This window comes from Bufo bufo, chromosome 3, assembly GCF_905171765.1.
Source record: "Bufo bufo chromosome 3, aBufBuf1.1, whole genome shotgun sequence".
Lineage (NCBI taxonomy): Eukaryota > Metazoa > Chordata > Amphibia > Anura > Bufonidae > Bufo > Bufo bufo.
In genome coordinates, this window is record NC_053391.1 from 489271625 (window position 1) to 489294202 (window position 22578).

General features: G+C 43.7%; 1 protein-coding gene across 1 annotated transcript in view; it reads right to left on the reverse strand.

The window, feature by feature from the left end:
• DNAJC3 (DnaJ heat shock protein family (Hsp40) member C3) overlaps positions 1 to 22578 on the reverse strand; it is a 57191-nt gene that overhangs the window by 3249 nt on the left and 31364 nt on the right. Inside the window, exons 5-11 of the mRNA XM_040425308.1 lie at positions 19711 to 19863; positions 18654 to 18835; positions 17816 to 17935; positions 17162 to 17267; positions 12067 to 12187; positions 4044 to 4176; positions 985 to 1133 (exon numbers count right to left, since the gene is read on the reverse strand). Coding sequence (XP_040281242.1) covers positions 985 to 1133; positions 4044 to 4176; positions 12067 to 12187; positions 17162 to 17267; positions 17816 to 17935; positions 18654 to 18835; positions 19711 to 19863 — 964 coding nt within the window. The remainder of the gene's footprint in view (positions 1 to 984; positions 1134 to 4043; positions 4177 to 12066; positions 12188 to 17161; positions 17268 to 17815; positions 17936 to 18653; positions 18836 to 19710; positions 19864 to 22578) is intronic.

Here is a 22578-nt window from a genome sequence, read left to right on the forward strand (position 1 = left end):
ATTTACTATATTTTAATATTTTTATTTTGTGTGTCCTTGGGAGACTTGATTATCTGAAACAGAATACACTGCAACAGACCACTAAGGCTACTTTCACACCTGCGTTCAGGTGTCCGCTCGTGAGCTCCGTTTGAAGGGGCTCACAAGCGGTCCCGAACGCAGCCGTCCGGCCCTAATGCATTCTCAGTGGAGGCGGATCCACTGAGAATGCATCCGCCTGCCAGCGCTCAGCCTCCGCTCAGTGAGCGGACACCTGAACGCCGCTTGCAGCGTTCGGGTGTCCGCCTGGCCGTGCGGAGGCGAGCGGATCCGTCCAGACTTATAATGGAAGTCAATGGGGACGGATCCGCTTGAAGATGACACCATATGGCTCAATCTTCAAGCGGATCCGTTCCCCATTGACTTTCAATATAAAGTCTGAACGGATCCGCTCAGGCTACTTTCAGACTTAGAAAATTTTCTAAGTAATAATGCAAACGGATCCGTTCTGAACGGATGCAAACGTCTGCATTATCGGAGCGGATCCGTCTGATGAAACATCAGACTGATCCGCTTCGAACGCTAGTGTGAAAGTAGCCTAACACGGTCTATGGAATCTTGACAGGCTACCTATTAACAGGCAGCGTACTATGGCAGACCTGGGAACCTTCACAAGGCCCCAGGCTGCTATAGTAACCAATCAGAAACCTGCACTTTTGCCACAGGCACTCCAATTGGAGGACAGAGAGAGCTAGTCGCTTTCCTTTAACCCCTTAGATGCTGCTGTAGTTTACTGTGGCATCTGAGGGGCTAAATGACTGGGATTGGAGTTATCTGATTTTGGTCACTGCAGCTAAGTCTCAGCTGTATTACATACATCCCTCCTGCACCATGGATGTACAGTTATGCCCAGGTGCAAGAAGGGGTTAACAGCAGTAAAACGGCCCAGTTTAATACCCCAAGCGCACTAAGCTGGGAGCATCATCATGTAACAGTACAGGTTACCTGGATCTGTTAAGACTTCTTTGGCAGATGCAATGTCAATGAATTTCTTCTCTGCGCTCTTTTTTTGTACCTCATCTTGAAAGTTATCTGGGTGCCACTGCTGTGCCAGCTTTCTATAAGCTTTTATGATTTCCTGTTTCTTGGCATTCCTGTGAGTCACCATGAAAAAGAAGCGTGAAACAGATTTCATATTAGTGGAGCATCTCGCAGGCGCTGAAATATTTTCAGTGCTATTCAAGTAACCAGTACAAATAATCTGACAACCACCACATCCCAAGCCAGCGTTCACCTGCAGTGAGAATGTTGCTGGGCAGAAATTTATCACAGCAGAAGAAAAAATAAATAAATATACAAATCCACAGCAGACATAGCTATGCTACTTATTTCAGATGAATGACAATGGGGCTAATCCTCATGCAGACCTGCTGCACACACAGCAACAAATCCGCACCTGAAATCCAAGGGTCGGCCTCCGATTTCTGCAGCAGAAATAAACCACTGTGTGAACACAGCCTAGAGTGCAACAATGGATTCTGAAGACCCCATTTCTAGCACTAGCTCATAAACTGACCTCATAGCCATAAAATCCATTCCTATGGGACCACTCCTTCTTATACACTTAAATAGGAATGAGCTGTTCTATTGAAGTGAATGGGATGGCTTAGGTGTAATTACAGCTGCTCACTGCTGCGGTTGCAATGGCAAGCAGGTAAACAGTGAAAGGATGCCCCCCCACCGATCTGATACTTAGGACCTATCCTGATAGAAATAACTTGGACAACCCCTTTAAGTTGTGTGGATTGGCCTCTTGAGAACCCAGTCACATCACACTCCTCTTCTGAAAATCCTGCTTCCGCTGAGATCATTACTTTATGCCTGGGCCATGGTTGGGCCATCTCTTCCACTGTGGAAGGGCCCGGAATTATTCCTCTTCCTTCCACCTCATCTATGCACGCACCAGGGAGAGGAATAGCTCTGGCGCTGTTCACAGAAGTGGAGCGTAACATGACCAGATTCCCAAGAGACTGACTCATACAACTTTAGAAAGGTAAGCATTAGGGCTGCACGATATGGGAATTTTGTGTGATTGCGATTAGGGCCCTAAAAATTGCGATAACGATGTGCGATGCGATATTTTAAAGGGAATTGTGCTAGAGGTCTATTTGCTTGGATTTTCCCATATGAGCCGCTGACGCGGCTGGGGATGGCGCAGTTATGCGAGGGATCTGCGGATGGCGCAGTTATGCGGGGGATCTGCGGATGGCGCAGTTATGCGGGGGATCTGCGGATGGCGCAGTTATGCGGGGGATCTGCGGATGGCGCAGTTATGCGGGGGATCTGCGGATGGCGCAGTTATGCGGGGGATCTGCGGATGGCGCAGTTATGCGGGGGATCTGCGGATGGCGCAGTTATGCGGGGGATCTGCGGATGGCGCAGTTATGCGGGGGATCTGCGGATGGCGCAGTTATGCGGGGGATCTGCGGATGGCGCAGTTATGCGGGGGATCTGCGGATGGCGCAGTTATGCGGGGGATCTGCGGATGGCGCAGTTATGCGGGGGATCTGCGGATGGCGCAGTTATGCGGGGGATCTGCGGATGGCGCAGTTATGCGGGGGATCTGCGGATGGCGCAGTTATGCGGGGGATCTGCGGATGGCGCAGTTATGCGGGGGATCTGCGGATGGCGCAGTTATGCGGGGATCTGCGGATGGCGCAGTTATGCGGGGGATCTGCGGATGGCGCAGTTATGCGGGGGATCTGCGGAGGACACTGTTATGCGGGGGATCTGCGGAGGACACTGTTATGCGGGGGATCTGCGGAGGACACTGTTATGCGGGGGATCTGCGGAGGACACTGTTATGCGGGGGATCTGCGGAGGACACTGTTATGCGGGGGATCTGCGGAGGACACTGTTATGCGGGGGATCTGCGGAGGACACTGTTATGCGGGGGATCTGCGGAGGACACTGTTATGCGGGGGATCTGCGGAGGACACTGTTATGCGGGGGATCTGCGGAGGACACTGTTATGCGGGGGATCTGCGGAGGACACTGTTATGCGGGGGATCTGCGGAGGACACTGTTATGCGGGGGATCTGCGGAGGACACTGTTATGTGGGGGATCTGCGGAGGACACTTATGGGGGATCTGCGGAGGGCACTGTTATGTGGGGGACCTGGGGAGGACACTTATGGGGGATCTGCGGAGGGCACTGTTATGGGGGACCTGTGGAGGGCACTGTTATTGGGGATGTGTGCTATGACACATGGGGCCACGAGGGGGGCCAGCATAAGACACACATATAGCCTCTTATGCTGGTCCCCCTCATGGCCCTATGTGTCCTAAACTGCTCACATAACTCTCCTATTCATAAAATGGCCAGCCTCTGTACTTTCACTATGAATGCACTGCAGTGCAGAGAGCGAGCCGGCCGGCGCGTGACTGACGTCACTGTCACGCTCCTCCCACTTAGTCACGCTCCTGCTTCCTGAATTAAGTGACGGCCGGCTGCCTCGCTCGCTCCCGCTCGTCACTGCAGTGCATTCATTGTGAAAGTAAGTACACAGGCTGGACCTGTTATCAATAGGACAGAGGACTTTTTATCAATAGGGGCCCCTTCATATATAATCGCGGCATTTTCGGGTTGGCCGAATCGCCGAATCGCATTTGCCGATTATCGCGTTTCGATTACTTTTGCGATATATCGTGCAGCCCTAGTAAGCATATTGTAAACTTTCTACCAGGGTGTTATGTATAATTAGGGTGGCTTTATGGGACTTGCTGCTTCCCAGAAAACTCCTTTAATATTGTAATATCCCTTTCATTTCATGAAAAGGGACCTCCGAGAGCAAAAGAATGGGTGTTGGGTCATTTGCCTGACAGTTTTTGCAAGAACATGTCCAGTTTTGGGATCAGTGTAGCTTTGCGGACAGTACAGGTAACTATATTGGAGGGAGCATACTACTGCTTCCTTATCAACCTACAGCTACTCCTTTTCCCAGTGAATCATTAGAACTTTTTTGAACCTCCATCATCTGCCCATGAGATATTGAAGAACATACCTTTTTACCCCCAGGATCTTATAGTAATCCCTTTTTTGGGACTGCTTGAGGAGCTTTTGTGCTTTTTCTAGACCTTCTCTTATCTGTTTATCATTTTCGCTGTTTTGCTGTGCCGTCTCATAATCCCGAATAGCTGTGAAAAGACATGAAGAACAGTAAGGACCCTTACTACGTCTCCCCGTGTTATATCAGCATCAGAATACTGGAGCAGCGATCGAAGCCTCACCTGCAGAACCCCTCCTGTTACAACAGATTAAGTGATGTTCAGCATGCCACACACATTATAGTTATTACACAAAGCACAGGTTTTGCACATTTCCCTCTCAGAGACGGAACATGAACGTGTTATTTGATATAAATGCTCAATATGCCCCAGTATTTTGTTGTCTTCTATGTGACATGGAACCAGCATCTCTCTACTCCGCTCTATTTTTGGCCTACTCCAAGGTGTCTTAAGTAAGACAAAGTATTTGCATCAGATGATTTCCAAGCAGATGCTCCCTCTCAGCGAGTGTTACATTTGTCTTTTGTGCTGTTTCCCAGCAAGACAGCAGGAGGTGCCAACCAATTTATATTACTTAGACGCTTGACAGCTCCGTGCAAATCTGTCCTGAAGTATGACATGAATACATGGATCTGAAAAACATCACATCTCAAATCCCAGTAATAATAAAAAATTAAAAACAAAACTGAAAAGGCCACTAAAAAACCTGAATGTCTCACGAGTGGAAGCTTTTTCTACCTGCTGGAACAAGATCAACATGTATCAGTGTCAAACTCCAGCTTTCCTGGAAGCCTTCAAGCAATTCCTATAAATACATTTTATTCGCAACCAACAAGTGGCTTGATAAACGGCAAGGTAAAAAAATAAAAAAAAATAAAAAAAATTGCACTCGCCATTAGGTGTAGATAAGCAGATGCTCTCACTGACATTTACCACTTTGTCAAAACACTCAGCCTACCCGCTAGCTGACAAGTTAATATACTGCCCAGTCACTTATAAGCGCGGTAGGAATCCACAACTTCATTTGTACTTGGGAGAGGTAATGGAAGAATAAAAGAGCATAGTTATGTGACATCTGCGTTCATGTCAGCGCGGAGACGGAGGTGTTTAATAGTCATTTAACACATGAAAAAGATTCCATTTCTACAGTCTGGAACATCCAAATGCTGTCTGGCTGCACGGAAATCAGAAAACTCAGAACACACAGGCAATTCTATACCGGGAACAAGCAGGAGTCAGCAGGAGATGTGTAGACATATCACCCTGTGCAGAGCCATTGATCAGACAGAACATTCATTAAAGGCTATGGACATCTTCAGGGGCATTTTTATGATCGCATTTTACTCATTTTGGGCAATTTTTTTTTTCTATTGGTCTCTAATAAAAATGTTCAATGTTTCCTGACATACAAAGGATTAAAAAAAAAAATCATCCTGTTTGCAGTCTGTCAGGTTCTGTTTCTTTCAATCCAGTCATCTGCTGGGTCATCTGTAGCTCTGATCTCCTGGCCTTCATATCAGTTTGTTAAGAATTGAGCTCTAATGAGTGTTTATGAGGTCAGGAGACCAGAGAAAAGAGCTACACATGAGCTGTCAGATGATGGGAAAGAAAACAGACCTGACAGATTGCAAACACTTATTTTTAACCCCTTGTATGTCACAAATGACAGAACAAGACCAATTCAAAAAATGATTTCTAGCACCAAAATGAGTAAAACGCAATTGAGATGCTTTTTTGCCATAAATTAGCAAAGTTTTCAGACTGATTGTTAAAAGGGTTTTGCCACTATTAACATTCATCACACATGCACAAGATAGGTGATAAATGTCTAATCACTAGGGACTCCACACAAGGATCCACAGAATGAGAGAGTCCTGTGCCACCTATTCCTTGTTACGGCACAAATGCAGTGGTCAAACATGCGTAATATGGCAGACCTAGGTGCTGTACCAAACCAGCAATGAAGGTCCAGCTGGGTGTTGCCAGGAGGTGTCACTGCACATTCTGCCAGTGGCAACACTGAATGGACAGTGTCAGACTGTGGCAGTACCACACCCTCAACTGTTAACACCCATCTGGACCTTCATTGAAAATTGGAAGTAATTCAATTGACTTCTAACAGGAATAATAAGGGAGTGGCAGAACATGGTCATAAGCATAGTTGTTCCAGAATTGTTACTGCATGGAGAATGCCAGTATTTACTAAAATAGAAATGTCAGGAGAGGCGACAGGTCCACATTAAATGGGTTTAACTTATTCCCTATCCACAAAGGATTAGCAGGGCAAGGGGTTACAGGAAAAGATGCTCTTTAATCTTTCTGGCCACAGCCAACCCCGGCCGTGGCTATTCACCACGTGCTAAAAATGACATGTTGTTATCTTTACTCAAATCTTTACTCAAATAAGACAGCAATTCAGAAATTTTTTCCATAAAAGCATTCACTGTATAGAATACTTTTATATTTTAATAGTTTGGACACTGAAACCAAGTTGTTTTTTTATTGCTTATTTATTTTTATATGCAAAGTTGAGAAAGGGGAGGGGTGATCTGAATCTTTAAACACTTTTTTTTTTTAGAAACAATTCTTTACTTTACTTTTTTTTTTTTAGTCCCCCTTTTAGTATTCATACCAAAAGGGGGTTAGGGCTCATTATTGGGGTAGGGCTTATTTTGGCTCCATGAACATATTTTATATAGACACATGCCCATTACAGAACAGTCCCTGGACAATGTTTATATTAAATATGACTATAACCACCCTGCAGTGTATGGGTGCATTCCTATGGATGGGCAGTCCTTACCCAAGGGACCTAGGCAGCAATCTATCGTACCAGGGAGAGCAGATACGGCACGGAAGAGATGTAGGGAGCTTCTCCAGGCAGCAGAGAGGAGAAGGAGATCCTCCTGCTGACTCCTTCATGTAAGCAAGAACGTGTGGCCTGGCAGCAGTACAGGGCATACAGGGAAGCTGCCAGCCTGCCCAACGTGAAAGTTAAGGGAAGCGTGGGCTGCCGGCATAATTTAGCATTTAGTGAAGCCGCCTGCTTAGTGCCGTGATGTATGCGTGGGCTGGCAGCTTCACTGAAGGCTAATTCACTGCCCACAGTTTCATGGCAGTTCAGGAGCCATTAGTGAGCGCTCCTGAGCTGCTGCAGCCCGCACATTTCCCCCATCTTCCCTTTATATAAAATAAAATTCGGCTGTATTTAGGCCCTTTTGTTGGAGTCGGGCTTATATTTTAAGCCTACTCCAAAAACCCGGCAAAATAGAGCTAGGGCTTATTATCGGGGTAGGGCTTATTTTTCGAGGAAAAGCAGTAGCGGTGAATGCACCGTGTGCTTTCCATTGACAATGGGGGCCAGTTCCTGAAACAGAAGTGGGACCTGCACTTAATCGGACATTTATGGCATATCCCATCAATATATTTCCAGATAGGACAACTCCTTTAAGTAAACTTAATGTATCCTTATCAGACACTATGTGCCTGCGCTAACAATGCTTTCAAGAGGGTCCCCAGGCATATAATTATACAGGCTGCCATAGAAAACTCTGCAGCAGAAACTAGAAAGGTTTACTGAGTATTTGAACATTTTTACTAAGGAGGCCGAGCCTTCTGCTAACGGGGAATTGCAAAAAGAGATGGTATATTCTGCCTGGGAACATGGACAGATAGAACGGCACAGTTCTCAGGATCACAAATAATACATTCAACTACGCTGATCCTATTTATCTAGTCTCCAAAGGCGGCTGAAAATCTTGTGATCACCTCTGTAATAATTCACCATTTGAGAGGTTATTTCTGGGAGAATAATCTGAAGGTGACATAAATCCTGTCTTATCCTGACTTACATGCCCATTTCTCAAAGCAGAGAGCCGGCTGGTGGGTGCTAAACTAGGTGTCCCCTTATAAACATCTTTTTGACTTGATTTAATGGCAGAGGAGATGACATATATATCAGCCAGAGCCGGTGTGAATCATTTAGAAGGAACTTATTGTACTGGCTGATAATATTAATAAGCGCTCGCTCAGCTTTTACCTGCTGACAGAATGAGCAATACACACTTCTACATAGAGAAGCCGCATCCTTGTTTAGCAAACCTACCAGAGAAAATATTAGACATGGCTGGAATACAAGCAGAAGCAAAAAGGCTGAAAGCCAAATAAAGATCCATTATGCACAGATACGATTTGGCATTATGCACACAAATCCCCAGGAGTAAGCCAGTCACAATTTTCCTAACGAGAATCAATCAGCTTAAAATTCAAATGTCAATACGACATCTTTCTAATTAGCATATCTAGCAGGCGGCGAGATTTAACCTTTTCGTACAACATCAAGGATCAGGTCTCTGGTGGCAGCGACAATCAGTACGCCACCTTAATAACACAGGCACATAACCGACATGGGGGAGAAGGCCTCGTGTAAGGCGCACTTACACCTCCACATCTTAAGTCTCAAGTCATGTTAATATGATTACAACAAAAGCGGTCATGACCGCTCCAATAGTGTGAGAACACATCTTCTCCAGCACTCATCTGGATAAAATCTAAAAGTTTCTCTTACTCCAAAATATAAAAAAAAAAAAAATATCAGAAAGTGAAATGCAGACAATGACACATTTTGGACAGGGCAACCCGTCTTTTGTCATATGCATGGTTTCCATCATTCAGTGTAATCCTACCTGTGATGATAATGAGGTGACTGCTAAAAAGTGATCTGTACAGACCAATAGGTGGCATCTATTACACTCACTGTGTAATAGATGGACCATGGCGGAGTTCGAATCAAATGAAACTTTCTATGTGTTAATGTAAAGATTGTACACTAGACCGGAAAAATAGGTGTATTGGGGAAAACTGTACAACTGAAAAGACGCTCTAGTACCCTGTTGGGCCACTTCTAGCCTGGATACACAATGATATATGGATGGGCATGGAGGCATACAGGTTCTGAATGGTATCCTGTGACACACATACAGTCAGGGCCATAAATATTGGGACATCGACACAATTCTAACATTTTTGGCTCTATACACCACCACAATGGATTTGAAATGAAACAAACAAGATGTGCTTTAACTGCAGACTGTCAGCTTTAATTTGAGGGCATTTACATCCAAATCAGGTGAACGGTGCAGGAATTACAACAGTTTGCATATGTGCCTCCCACTTGTTAAGGGACCAAAAGTAATGGGACAGAAAAATAATCATAAATCAAACTTCACTTTTTAATACTTTGTTGCAAATCCTTTGCAGTCAATTACAGCCTGAAGTGTGGAACGCATAGACATCACCAGATGATGGGTTTCATCCCTGGTGATGCTCTGCCAGGCCTCTACTGCAACTGTCTTCAGTTCCTGCTTGTTCTTGGATCATTTTCCCTTCAGTTTTGTCTTCGGCAAGTGAAATGCATGCTCAATCAGATTCAGGTCCAGTGATTGACTTGGCCATTGCATAACATTCCACTTCTTTCCCTTAAAAAAAAAACTCTTTGGTTGCTTTTGCAGTATGCTTTGGGTCATTGTCCATCTGCACTGTGAAGCGCTGTCTAATGAGTTTTGAAGCATTTGGCTGAATATGAGCAGATAATATTGCCCGAAACACTTCAGAATTCATCCTGCTGCTTTTGTCAGCAGTCACATCATCAATAAATACAAGAGAACCAGTTCCATTGGCAGCCATACATGCCCACGCCATGACACTATCACCACCATGCTTCACTGATGAGGTGGTATGCTTAGGATCATGAGCAGTTCCTTTCTTCTCCATACTCTTCTCTTCCCATCACTCTGGTACAAGTTGATCTTGGTCTCATCTGTCCATAGGATGTTGTTCCAGAACTGTGAAGGCTTTTTTAGATGTCGTTTGGCAAACTCTAATCTGGCCTTCCTGTTTTTGAGGCTCACCAATGGTTTACATCTTGTGGTGAACCCTCTGTATTCACGCTGGTGGAGTCTTCTCTTGATTGTTGACTTTGACACACATACACCTACCTCCTGGAGAGTGTTCTTGATTTGGCCAACTGTTGTGAAGGGCGTTTTCCTCACCTGGAAAATAATTCTTGGGTCATCCACCACAGTTGTTTTCTGTGGTCTTCCAGGTCTTTTGGTGTGGCTGAGCTCACCGGTGCATTCCTTCTTTATAAGAATGTTCCAAACAGTTGTTTTGGCCATTCCTAATGTTTTTGCTATCTCTCTGATGGGTTTGTTTTGTTTTTTTCAGCCTAATGATGGCATGCTCCACTGATGGTGACAGCTCTTTGGATCTCATCTTGAGAGTTGACAGCAACAGATTCCAAATGCAAATAACACACTTGAAATGAACTCTGGACCTTTTATCTGCTCATTATAATTGGGATAATGAGGGAATAACACACACCTGGCCATGGAACTGCTGAGAAGCCAATTGTCCCATTACTTTTGGTCCCCTAACAAGTGGGAGGCACATATGCAAACTGTTGTAATTCCTACACCGTTCACCTGATTTGGATGTAAATACCCTAAAATTAAAGCTCACAGTCTGTAGTTAAAGCACATCTTGGGCATTTCATTTCAAATCCATTGTGGTGGTGTATAGAGCCAAAAATGTTAGAATTGTGTCGATGTCCCAATATTTATGGACCTGACTGTATATCCACAGATGTTGCAGATGGGCCTGTAGATCCTACACACGTAAGCTGCTGAAGCTGGCATCTTAACTGGTCCTATAAATGCTCGATTGGTGATAAATCTGTCGATCAGGCAAGCCAAGAAAGTGTCTGGAGGAGACATTCCTGGTAAACCCTTGCTGTGTGCGAGCCAATATCCTGCTGAAAAATGCCAGTTGGAAGCTGAGTTGTTAGTGTCCCCCATATCACTATTAGGGGTGACTGACTGTGATGTGTGATGGTTCCCCAGATCCTCACACCAGCAGCAGCGGCAGTGTGTCACTCCACAGCAAATGCAGAACTGAAGTGCTCACCAAGAGGATTCCATATTCGAACCAGACTGTCGTGGGATCCCAAACCGAATTAGTTGCTAAAAATGAAAGGGTTCCAGTCTGTAACAGGACACGTTTCTTTTCTTGTTCATGAAACCACTGCAAATAAAGAGGGCATTGGCTGGCTGTCCTTGCCAGGACATGTAATGGGCACCATGACACCACATTTCCGACAGCTAAATGCCTGTAAATGGCCAGGGCAGATACAGTGATGTGTAATGAAGGTGCTACCTGTGTCTGGATAGCAGACAACAAAACTATGCCAGTTGCTCGTGCTTTGCTGGCAGCTCAAACGTTCCTCTCTACTGGTCTGTCTGTGCCACGCAGAGCCTGTTTGCTGTGCGTGCCTTCATGTAACCACTGCTGCCAACACCTACTAACCGCTACGTCAGAATGACCTAGATGGTGGGCAATTTGTCAAAATGACCATCCTGCTTCTCTCAGTCCAATTATGTGTCAATTTTCAAAAGTCTGTCAACTGGGCAAAATGCCTTTAAGTGTGTGACATGTCTTGCAGTCAATGATCAATGACCCAAGAGGCACATTACCCCAAAAATAGCCCCCGAGAGCCTTTTTCTAGGACAGCGGGGAAGCAATTTTACACCCTCTTGTGGCAAGACCCAGTGTCTAATCAGACCGCTCCTTTAATCATTTACGTATCTAAAATTCAACATTAGTGTATTAGACTTAGGGCATACGGTTGTGTGCAAGAAGCCTTAGTGGCAGTATTTTAGTGTTTTTTAAAATGAGATAGTAACATGGATTAGTAAAAGTAACACCACCAAGAATGCTTTAAAGCCAAGTTGAACAAAAACTTGATCTTAACAATTTTCTGACAACGCATTCCCTCTAAAGGCAAGCCAATATCAACACAAGAGGCTAGAAAAACGTACAATGTACATTACCATCTCATAGATTGAGAAAGGACAAGAACAGTTGACTATGCCGGTACTTTCCACCGTCCCAGTGCACATCCATTTTAATAATTTATCAATAATAATCCTGTTTGTGCACTAGAGAGAGAAATAAGAAAAGTACCTTCTTCATACATTTCTTCTAGCACGTAAGCTTCTGCTCGGTCCTTTAGTGCATTCACATTATTTGGATCTTTCTGCAGGAATTCTGTGCACTCTTTGATGGCTTCGGTAGGCTGCTGATTCTGGAATAAACAAGAAAATAGTATATTTTCATACGTATAATGCTGCATTGCATAAAGGCCTATTGCAGTCATATAAAGTCCCTTAATGGTCAATAAAAGGAGAAATGCGGAAGTTGAAGTCTTGTATAGATGCTCCAGGTTAAAGAATCGGCTTTAAAAAATATATATTCATTGCCACCACGACACATCAGTATAGGTTCATAACATTGGTCAGCCATTACTGAATTAAAAAAACATAGCAAAAAATAAATAAAAAATGAAAAAAAAAAAAGACATTCACTGCAAAGGAGACTGAAATGGTATGTGGAAGATTACAGATGCTAAATTCCCTTATAGTCGTACAATTATTAAATTTTATATTTTGCTGAGTATTTGTTCTACCCCCACAATATAAGCAGCAATGCACACAACGACTGGAAGCCACGTTATGCAATAGGAAATTAGCGGTAAGCAGATGTCAAGCAATACTAAGCCCGGTCGCAGGGCAGCCTCGGAGTGACGGAAGGCGACAGGTAGAAAGCTGGTACAAAGCTGATGTGTCAGGCGGAGAAGAAGAGACAAATATATTTACATGATATCTGCACCATTTCCTTGCATGACTGCAGCATACCAATGTCCACAAGTGTGCCACATAGATCCAGCATTTAAGCCCATGTAGAAGCCCAACAAAGGCTCCTGCAGTCATTACCCAGAAGAGTGACAGGAGGGCTACCCAACAACCTAAAACAATGCAGAGTCCTCCTATATATTCTGGCAGCATCACAAACTGCTCATTTCCCCAAAGGGACAGTGTGGCTCCAACAGTCATTGCCTGACTGCCATGAAACGCGCTCCTCACCAGCAATACAGATTACTCCACTGCTTGTGAGGAAACCTACAAAATAAATCAGACAGCTATGGCCGTCACTTCTGTCCTCCGCAGCGGCTGCAGATGTAGTTAGGCTCTGATCACATGGCGTTTTGTCTATATGTGGTCTATAAGTAGCATTCCCACCCCATGTATACCTCTGACATATGCCACTCTATAGCCATACTTCAGCCATTGAAGAAATCTTATGAGCGGTATAGTAAAACTTAACTTTTATGGAGGTTAGTTAAAAGAACGGTTTCTAAAAGATGAAGCATATGCAAGACAGGTCTGGTACAGAGCGACACCGGGGGTTGCCCTCTTCTAATCTGTGCGAGTTTGCGTCACTCTGTAGCATGCCCCATATCACCAACATAGCAGAGCACTCGCCATGTAAACAGCGACCTCAACTGTTCCTCATACCTAGGCCACGACATGACAATACCTTGGTGCTATAGGCTTATCAGGGAGTAAAGAGGTAGCGCGTTTCGTTCGTCAGGTAGTACAGAGAGGAGGTGTCAAGTTTCCCACGTTCGGTCTTCTCTTAACCATAAAGCACAGCTTCAGAGCTCGAACCCTGGAGTGGGAAAGTGGGATTGTATCAACTCAGCACGTTCGATAGGGCCGTGCAAGCGCATCAGCCCAAAGCAAGGATAACAAACTCCACCTCAATAGGGAAGCAGCTACTCAGCAGCCAATAGGAGAACTGGGGGAGGGGGGGGGGTCACTATTTGCCAATCCCGTCAGGTGAAGCTTCACGTCCTTGCTTTGGGCTGACATGGCACTATCTAACGTGGTGACTTGGTACACTCCCAATTCCCCTGCTATTGGCCAATCCAGGAATCAAACCGCCAAGCGAGCAGTTGCATTACAGTTAGAGAAGGCAGAACATGGGAAACTCCCCCCTGCCATTCTGTACTACCTGACAAATGAACCACGCTACTGTTTACCCCCTGATGATCTGGATATAGAAGAATAGGTTCTAAAACACCAAGGCACTGCCATGTCAGGGTCTAGGTACAGTATGAGGAACAGTTGGGGTTGCCGCTCTCATGGCGAGTGCTCCGTTATGCCGGTGTTAGGGCAGATTACAGCATGACGCAATCTTGCATCGATTAGAAGAGGGCAAGAGATAAACCCCAACTCAGTACCACACAATACCAGACCTATCTTTTAGACACAGTTATTTTAACTAAGGCTACTTTCACATTAGCATTTTTTGCGGATCTGCAAAAATGCTTCCGTTACAATAATACAACCGCATGCATTCGTCATAAACGGATCCGGTTGTATTATGTCTTCTATAGCCACGACGGATCAGTCATGAACACCATTGAAAGTCAATGGGGGACGGATCAGTTTTCTATTGTGTCTTACATTGTGTGCCAGGAAGGGTCCGTCCTGCTCCGCACCACATGGCGGACAGAAAAACGCTGCAGGCAGCATTTTGGTGTTCGCCTCCAGGGTGGAATGGAGACTGATCGGAGGCAAACTGATGCATTCTGAGCGGATCCTTTTCCATTCAGAATGCATTAGGGCAAAACTGATCAGTTCTGGACCGCTTGTGAGAGCCCTGAACAGATCTCAGAAACGGAAAGCCAAAACGCCAGTGTGAAAGTAGCCTTATCTCAATAAAAGTAATGTTTTACTATTTCTCTCATAAGATTTATTCAGTTCAGCTTAGGAATAGTCTCAATCCTAGAAACACATCTATGTCTAGGTGGTCATCTATATGTTACCCACAGGTCACAACAAACAATATACATATTTACCCCAACGTGGCATTAACATAGGCTTTAAATGGTCACTAACTTTTCACACACATTTGCATAAATCAATAGTACAAGAGACCATAAGAAACTTTGTGATATGTTATCAGACAAATGCCCAGTTCTCATGTTATCAGCCGTTTACCTCTCTCCTTCCCCTTTGCTAATTGCTTTTCACTTTGAAAAAATGCCTTAAACCAGTCATGGACAGATCGGCTCCACCAAAGGATTAGGCCTCTTTCACACGAATGATACACATTGGCTCAGGATGCGTTCAGTGAAACTCGCACCATTTCGCATGCAAATTCAGTCAGTTTGATGAGTTTTTCACATGTATGAAAAAAAACTAAAAAATTTACAAACATCTCTTCACAACCATCAGTGAAAAACATATTGCATCCAGATTACATGAGTTTTTCACTGAAGCCCCATTTACTTCTATGGGGCCACGGCTGCGTGAAAAATGCAGAATATAGAACATGCTGCAATTTTTACTGAATGCAGAAATGATGTGTGAAAAAGAACGGTCATGTGCACAGACCCATTGAAATGATTGGGTCAGGATTCAGTGCGGGTGCTATGTGTTCACTTCACGCATTGCACCCGCGCGGGAAAACTCGCTCGTGTAAAATAGACCTTATAGTTCACATGTAAATACAAGTCTATAGAAAGTAGAGGGAGGAGGAGTGAGCAGGAGCAGAATGAGATAGGAGACCAGGAGAAACAAAGAGACTGCACAGCTAAATAGGAAGTGCTTCTCCAGAAAGTCCTTTTTAAAACTGGGGCTACCTATGAGTGAGTAAGAGAAGGTTAGGAAGTAAATTCTCCTCTACTTTCTGTGTGAAGTGGATGGCAGCTAGTCTCCAGCCACCAGACATAGCAGAAATGCAAGCTAGACATTCAACATGACCAGGGGGAAAGCTGCTAAAATATGTCAGATGCAAGTCATATAATGGTCAGAAATAGTGCAATTCCTTGTGGACACACAGTGTACTATTGCTTAATGCAGAGTTTGTTGAAAGGTTAGGTACTCTTTAAAGAGAAAGAAAATTCCAATGGAGGTTATAGATAAGGCTTGTCTATAGCAGAAAAATCTTTATCAAGTAAGAATTTAACCCCTTGCTGCCACAGCCACTTAAGGAATTTGTAGTGCAGCTTTTTGTTTCTTTCACCCCATCCTCCGGAAGCCATAATATTCATTTTCATGGAACTGCCAGAGATAGCCGAATATAGCTCTCAGCCATTTCTGGCAGTCCCATAGAGAATGAATGGAGCAGAAGGACTCATGCTCTGCCTGCCACTCCATCAGGACGAGAACATAAGACCTCCATCCTCGGGATCAGTAGGTGTCTCAGCATTCGGACACCCAGTGAACAATTATCTCTATTTTTAAATAATTTCTAATTTATTAATTTTCACTAGGGCAGTTGATCTTTAGTCTAATCGATATATATATATATATATATATATATATATATATATATATATATATATATATATATATATATATAAATATCTCTCTATATCTCCGCTTCTAAGATGTAGTATCCTATCCTGCTTTGCGTTTCGTGTGTCCCTTTTGCAGACACCTCATCAGGAGCTAGGAGATTCACTAATCTAACTTTATGTCAGGATGAGTGGTATTCAGCTGAACATGTGGCATCTCCGGCACTAGTATGGCCTAGGATATTATATATTAGAAATGGGTATATTTCTTGTCAATCTCCCCCATGCATTCAGGGCTGTGAGATGATATATGGCATCCAGACACTACACAATGTTACAGGGTGCTGGAGGATACTGACTTTGAATCCAATGTATCTTAAAGTATTCAGGGCTGAGAACAGATCATTAACAGTCAGCTCCCAATCCTCCCAACACATAATGTGACTGTACATTGGGATACTTGTTAGAGGGTGAGATCTTTATTTTAATAATTATAGAATTAAAAACTTTTGGTTTTATTTTTACTATCCTTTACAGGCAGTGAATCATCATTATTTGACACGGAAAAAGACTCCTTTATTCTCCATTACCCAAACGCTTGTATAATACACATCAATACTTCATAGTGTAAGGCATTCTATTAGGCCCCATCTCCGGTACAATCTAATAGATGTGGCAGACCTAGAGGCCCACGTATGGCCCCCACTGACTACAATGACAACCCATCAGCACCCCGTCATCACTTCACAAGGGGTGTCTTCCTTTGTCTAACCACTTAGAAGCCACAGTCGCTATGGGCCATGGTATCTAAGGGCCTACATGGCTGTGATCGGAGTTACCTCCAATGCCGGCCATTGTAACGGGAGCCTGGCTGTATATTAAACAGCTACTCAGACCACACAGGTTACTTACCTTTGTGTAACAGTGACACAAACGTTCCTGGACCAGTGCAGCATAACTAGGGACATTTGGCTCGGTTTTTAAAACGCCTCCATATTTACTGATGGCATCTTCATACCTGCAAGGAAATTCCTAAATTGTTAACATCACAAGTGAATATCTAATAATTCAACATGTATATAATCACTGCAAAACTAATTTTCTGAAGGTTTCTACAACTGCAATAATGAGTGGGGAACTGTGTGGCCCGGACCACCACCAGACGCCTATTACTTATCCTGAAGATGGGTTGTAGGTGTAAATCTTGGGACAACCACAATCCGTATTATAATTGCATCACTAATTAATAAACTGAGGTTTCTAACTGGTTTAATCTCCACTTAGCAAACTAAAGTATGATCCAACACATCGGCATCATTGTGCGACATGCAGATTTTGTGGCAGATTGTCACCATTTGCATTGTAAAGGGTAAATTCAGTGGCACAAATTCACAGCATGTGAGAGTGGCTTCGAATTTACACCATGCATAGAAATTCGGATTTCTTCCACTATGTGTGAACAGGGTTTTTTTTTTAACGGACAATGATCTGAAACTAACTTGCAGCATCTGACCATACCCTTATGGTAACATGACAGGAGTTCTCTCCCCGGTCAAGGAGGTTTACCTTCCTTCCTGTATAAGCTCCTCAGCAGTGTGGATCTGTTTGTTCAGCTTCTTCACTTGTTTATAATGTGAAAAGCAATCCTTGTGATCAGGATCGAGTTTTAAACACTCCCGGATTTCACTGCAATATTAAAGATAAATTTCCATTAACGTACCAGTATATTACAGAACGCAAACATCATAGCAATAGAAGGTCTAATCTAAATAAGGCTACTTTCACACCTGCGTTTAGGTCGGATCCGTCTGGTATGTGCCCAGACGGATCCGCACCTATAATGCAAACGCTTAGATCCGTTCAGAATGGATCCGTTTGCATTACCATGAACAAAAAAAAAATTTTTTATTTTTTTTTGTTCATGATAATGCAAACGGATCCGTTTTGACTTTACATTGAAAGTCAATGGGAGACGGATCCGTTTGAAAATTGAGCCATACTGTGTCAACTTCAAACGGATCCGTCCCCATTGACTTACATTGTAAGTCTGGACGGATCCGTTTGCCTCCGCACGGCCAGGCGGACACCTGAACGCTGCAAGCTGCGTTCAGGTGTCCGCCTGCTGAGCGGAGGACAAACGGTGCCAGACTGATGCATTCTGAGCGGATCCGCATCCATTCAGAATGCATTAGGGCTGGACGGATCCGTTCGGGGCCGCTTGTGAGCCCCTTCAAACGGAGCTCACAAGCGGAGCCCCGAACGCTAGTGTGAAAGTAGCCTAAGCTGCACTGAAAAATACCAAAAGATTTCCATAGGCACTAAGAATTAAGTGGGTTTTTCAGTCTTTAACATCACAGCGGCAATAAAGCAGACTGATCTCTATGTAAACCGAGGAGAAACACACCTGAGCGACATCTCGTGGTCCCCCAAATTATAATATATGCGGCTGACTTTGTAGAAGGCTAATGTATTATCACTCTTTAGTTTGGAGGCAGCTTTCAGGTCACTGATGGCCTTCCTGGGCTCTCCTTGATTGATGTAGCATTCTGCCCGCAGCTCTCGAATTTCTGCATCCCACACACAAGTCTAAAATAAAATAGAGATTATTCACCTATGCACAGTGCTGGTAATGTATGAACCAACATCTAGAACAAGGATCAATGAAAAAGACGACTCCAGACTCTTATTAACCTGCAAGCGGTTACAGTAATTTCTGAGAATCAATAGGAGACACAATCGGGAAAGGACCTTGAGAAAACATTGAGGCATAAAAACAACAATGTTAAAGAGTTCCTCCATTTCAGCGCATAAAACACTTAAGGTCTATTAGCTAAATAGAATGCACTGAATGTTGCTCACATTTCCACAGTAGCCGACATTTTATTACCAGAATGTGACTACAACACTGTGCAGAATAAACAATACTTCAGTTACGGACCTCAGCTCCATTCATTCGTGAGTCGGCTGTCATGATCGTGCAATATATTTGATACAGGAGGGGAGACTAACTGCGTATAGCTATTAAAGGCGTTTCGCAAGTAAGACCTATCCTAAGATGGAGGTCCGACTCCCAGCACCCCTGCCGATCCTCTGTGTAAAACAGGCCTCCGCGGTCTGTTGAGTGCTATGGCCTCTTCCTAGGCCAGTGAGGCCACTTCCATTAGTAACATGGCCTAGGTAAGTGAATGGGGCTAGGTTGTAATGCCAAGCACAACCACAATATAATGAACAGGGCTGTACTTGGTATGTTGTAAAGAGGCGGCAGCCATGACCGAAACGCTGAAGCCTCCTTAAAACAGCTGATCGGTGGCAGTTCTCGGTGTCAGAACCCCACTAAATCAGATATTGATGATCTATCCTGAGGACAAGTCAGCAGTGCATTACTCCTGGAAAACCTTTAACATAACTACAGAAAAAAAGTACGTACAAATCTCCAGAGTCAGCAATCGATGGCCACTTACCTCCAAGACAATGTTGAGCAAGCTTTCTGCAGTTGTGTAATCTTTTTGGTTGTAGGCTGCAATTCCTTGTGAACGCGTGCGTTGAATTTCATCTGACTTTGCCAGTTGTGACGTAGCTTCTTTCTCCTCTTGATCACTGGGGTTAGACTTCATCTTTAAGAAGAAAAATATAATGCGGTTAATTAAAAAGCTAATGTAGAAAAATATAATAAAAAAAAAACCAAAACATACATACATACATAAATCCACCAGCAATTTGAAATACATAAAGTAACTGTCCAGTCACAAGCTATTGCAGGATAAGTTGTACTTTCTAGTGGCACCATTTAATATTGCATACAATGTAGTGGGAAGCTGGAAATAAATTCCAAATGGGGTGGAATTGGACAAAAATAATGCAATTCCACCACAGTTTTATGGGTTTTCTTTTTACAGTGTTCCCTATGCAGTAAAACTGCCCTGTTCCCTTCAGTACGACAACAAAACCAATGTTTTAATCATTTCTTTTCATCACCATATTCTGACCCCATAACCGTTTCATAACTACATCTACCGAGCCGTGTGAGGGTTCATTTTTTTTTTTGCAGAATTTTTCCTGATACACTCATTGCAAGACTTTTTGATCAGTTTTTATTCAATTTATTTTGGGCATGGGAAGCAAGAAGAAAATAAAGTGAACAGGCCATTTTTATTTTAATTTTTCCGTTACACTATTCGCTGTATTGAAAAACTTGCCATTTTTTATTCAGTAATTCAGCTGCCGCACCTTGTACAGGCTCAGGCCTATTACTACTACAGAACGCCTTCCCCAATCTCAGTGAGGGGGAAGGCGTTCCAGTCTCGGGAGCACATCACTCAGATGCTTTGGGTCACATTTCACCGTGGCACCTGAAGAGATGAAGTCTGCAATCACCATTGGCAGACATTAGCCCCAGGTTACACCCCGCAGCTATGTTGATCGCTCCGCTCATGACTTAGCATCTGCTGTACATGTACAACAGATGTTAGGAAGAGGTTATCCCACAATTTTTTAGTCACATCTGGGAGGACTTGCATGCTTTTTTGTGGGAAGACAGACAAACTACTGCATTTCCCAGGGTGCACTGCAATTAGCTCATCTTAAAGGGGTTATTATTAATATTGATGACCTATCCTGAGGTCATCATTATCAGATCGTTTGGGGGTCTGACACCCAGGACCCCACCAATCAGCTGTTCCTAGGCCATGTGACAGCACCTTACATCGGTCACATGACCCACTTCACATAGAAGTGAATGGGGCTGAGCTGCAATACCGAGCACAGACGCTATGCTGGGAGAGATGCCGGGGGCCAGCTGCGTTCACCAGAGCTCCCTGTAACAGCTGATTGGCAGGAGTACCGGATCCTTGCTGATCTGTTATTGATAACCTATCCTGAGGTCTTCACTATCCATTACTGGATAACCCCTTTAACCCTTTCCTCACCTGTATAGAAGACAGTCCCCTCACATTTAGCCCCAGAGACATCATGCAATGCCCCTCCCCCAGTTTCCTTCTCCATTGTCTAGAGACAGATAGAACTACCTATGAACTAAAAAATATGGATGAATGAAAGTTGTCTGGTCCGCTTCTCAAGGAGATCACTCCAACAGCACTGAGGAGAGGAGAAGGGAAGTTATTCGGCATTGGAGGAGAAGGTGGACCAGAATGATATAAAACAGGGGCGCTACCAGAGAGGAGACTGGAATGAATGTATGTATGTATGTATGTATGTATGTATGTATGTATGTATGTATGTATGTATGTATGTATGTATATATATGCTAATAAATATTTTTATTGCATTATAGCAGTAAAACTTCATTTAAAATGTTCTCAATGTACATTAATACTTTCTGTGGGATAACCCGTAAAACAACTTCATATATTACTAACAGTAATCCAACTTTAAACCCGTGTTAACTCTAGTAGCCATTTTAGCAGAAGGTTTGTACTGAATACAATATATTCAACACACTTTATAACACAGATTGTGTAATATTAGGAGAGATTGTCCACTGGATATCGCAGCATGGCGAATGACATCCAGGGCAGTTGTTGGCGTCACAGACTGTACCCTGTACTGAACTCCGAAGCATGAGGGCACAAGCCGCTTAGAGGTGAGAGCTGGTTAAAGAGGAGCCCAGTATGCCAGTGTCACTCAGAGCCAACCGGAAGCAGAATACTCAAAATATTTCATATTGAAAATGAAAAAATAAAAGAAATTGTGTAGATGGTCCATACAAATCAACATGCAGGTAAATAAGTATCCCTGCCAACTGGTAAAACACGGGCAGCACAACTTTTTCCATTAAAAAGTCATAATTTATTCATGATGAATATTTTCCAAATATATTGGTTTCACAGTTCTGCAGGAATAAAGCCAGTAATAAAAGAAATCCAACAATACCTACATAATATGGTGTTCAACACCCTCTCATAAATATAAATGTTAACAGCCTGTATAATTGGATTTGGGAGCATAGCACAGCTTATAGAGACCTGTTATCACTATAGGTCACCAGCTAGAAGATATCTATCAGACCACAGCTCATCACAATGGCACGCACTGCAGCAATCCGCAGAATACTAGCCAGAGCAACTTGTGTTCTGGCGCCATCTGCAGAAAAATGTATGGAATGACACCATGCCGAGAGAACCAGGCATCTTTTTACCCATGCAAGAATATGTGCCCACCACCAAACTGGGATTGCTATAATCAGTGGCCAACAACCAAGCATCTGGAAAAATGGTACAGTGCACTGGTGGCTGAGGATCTCGCTCATTCCCTACTGATGTAATTCAACAACCCAACATGTTATCATATGGAGATATGATACAGCATGAAGA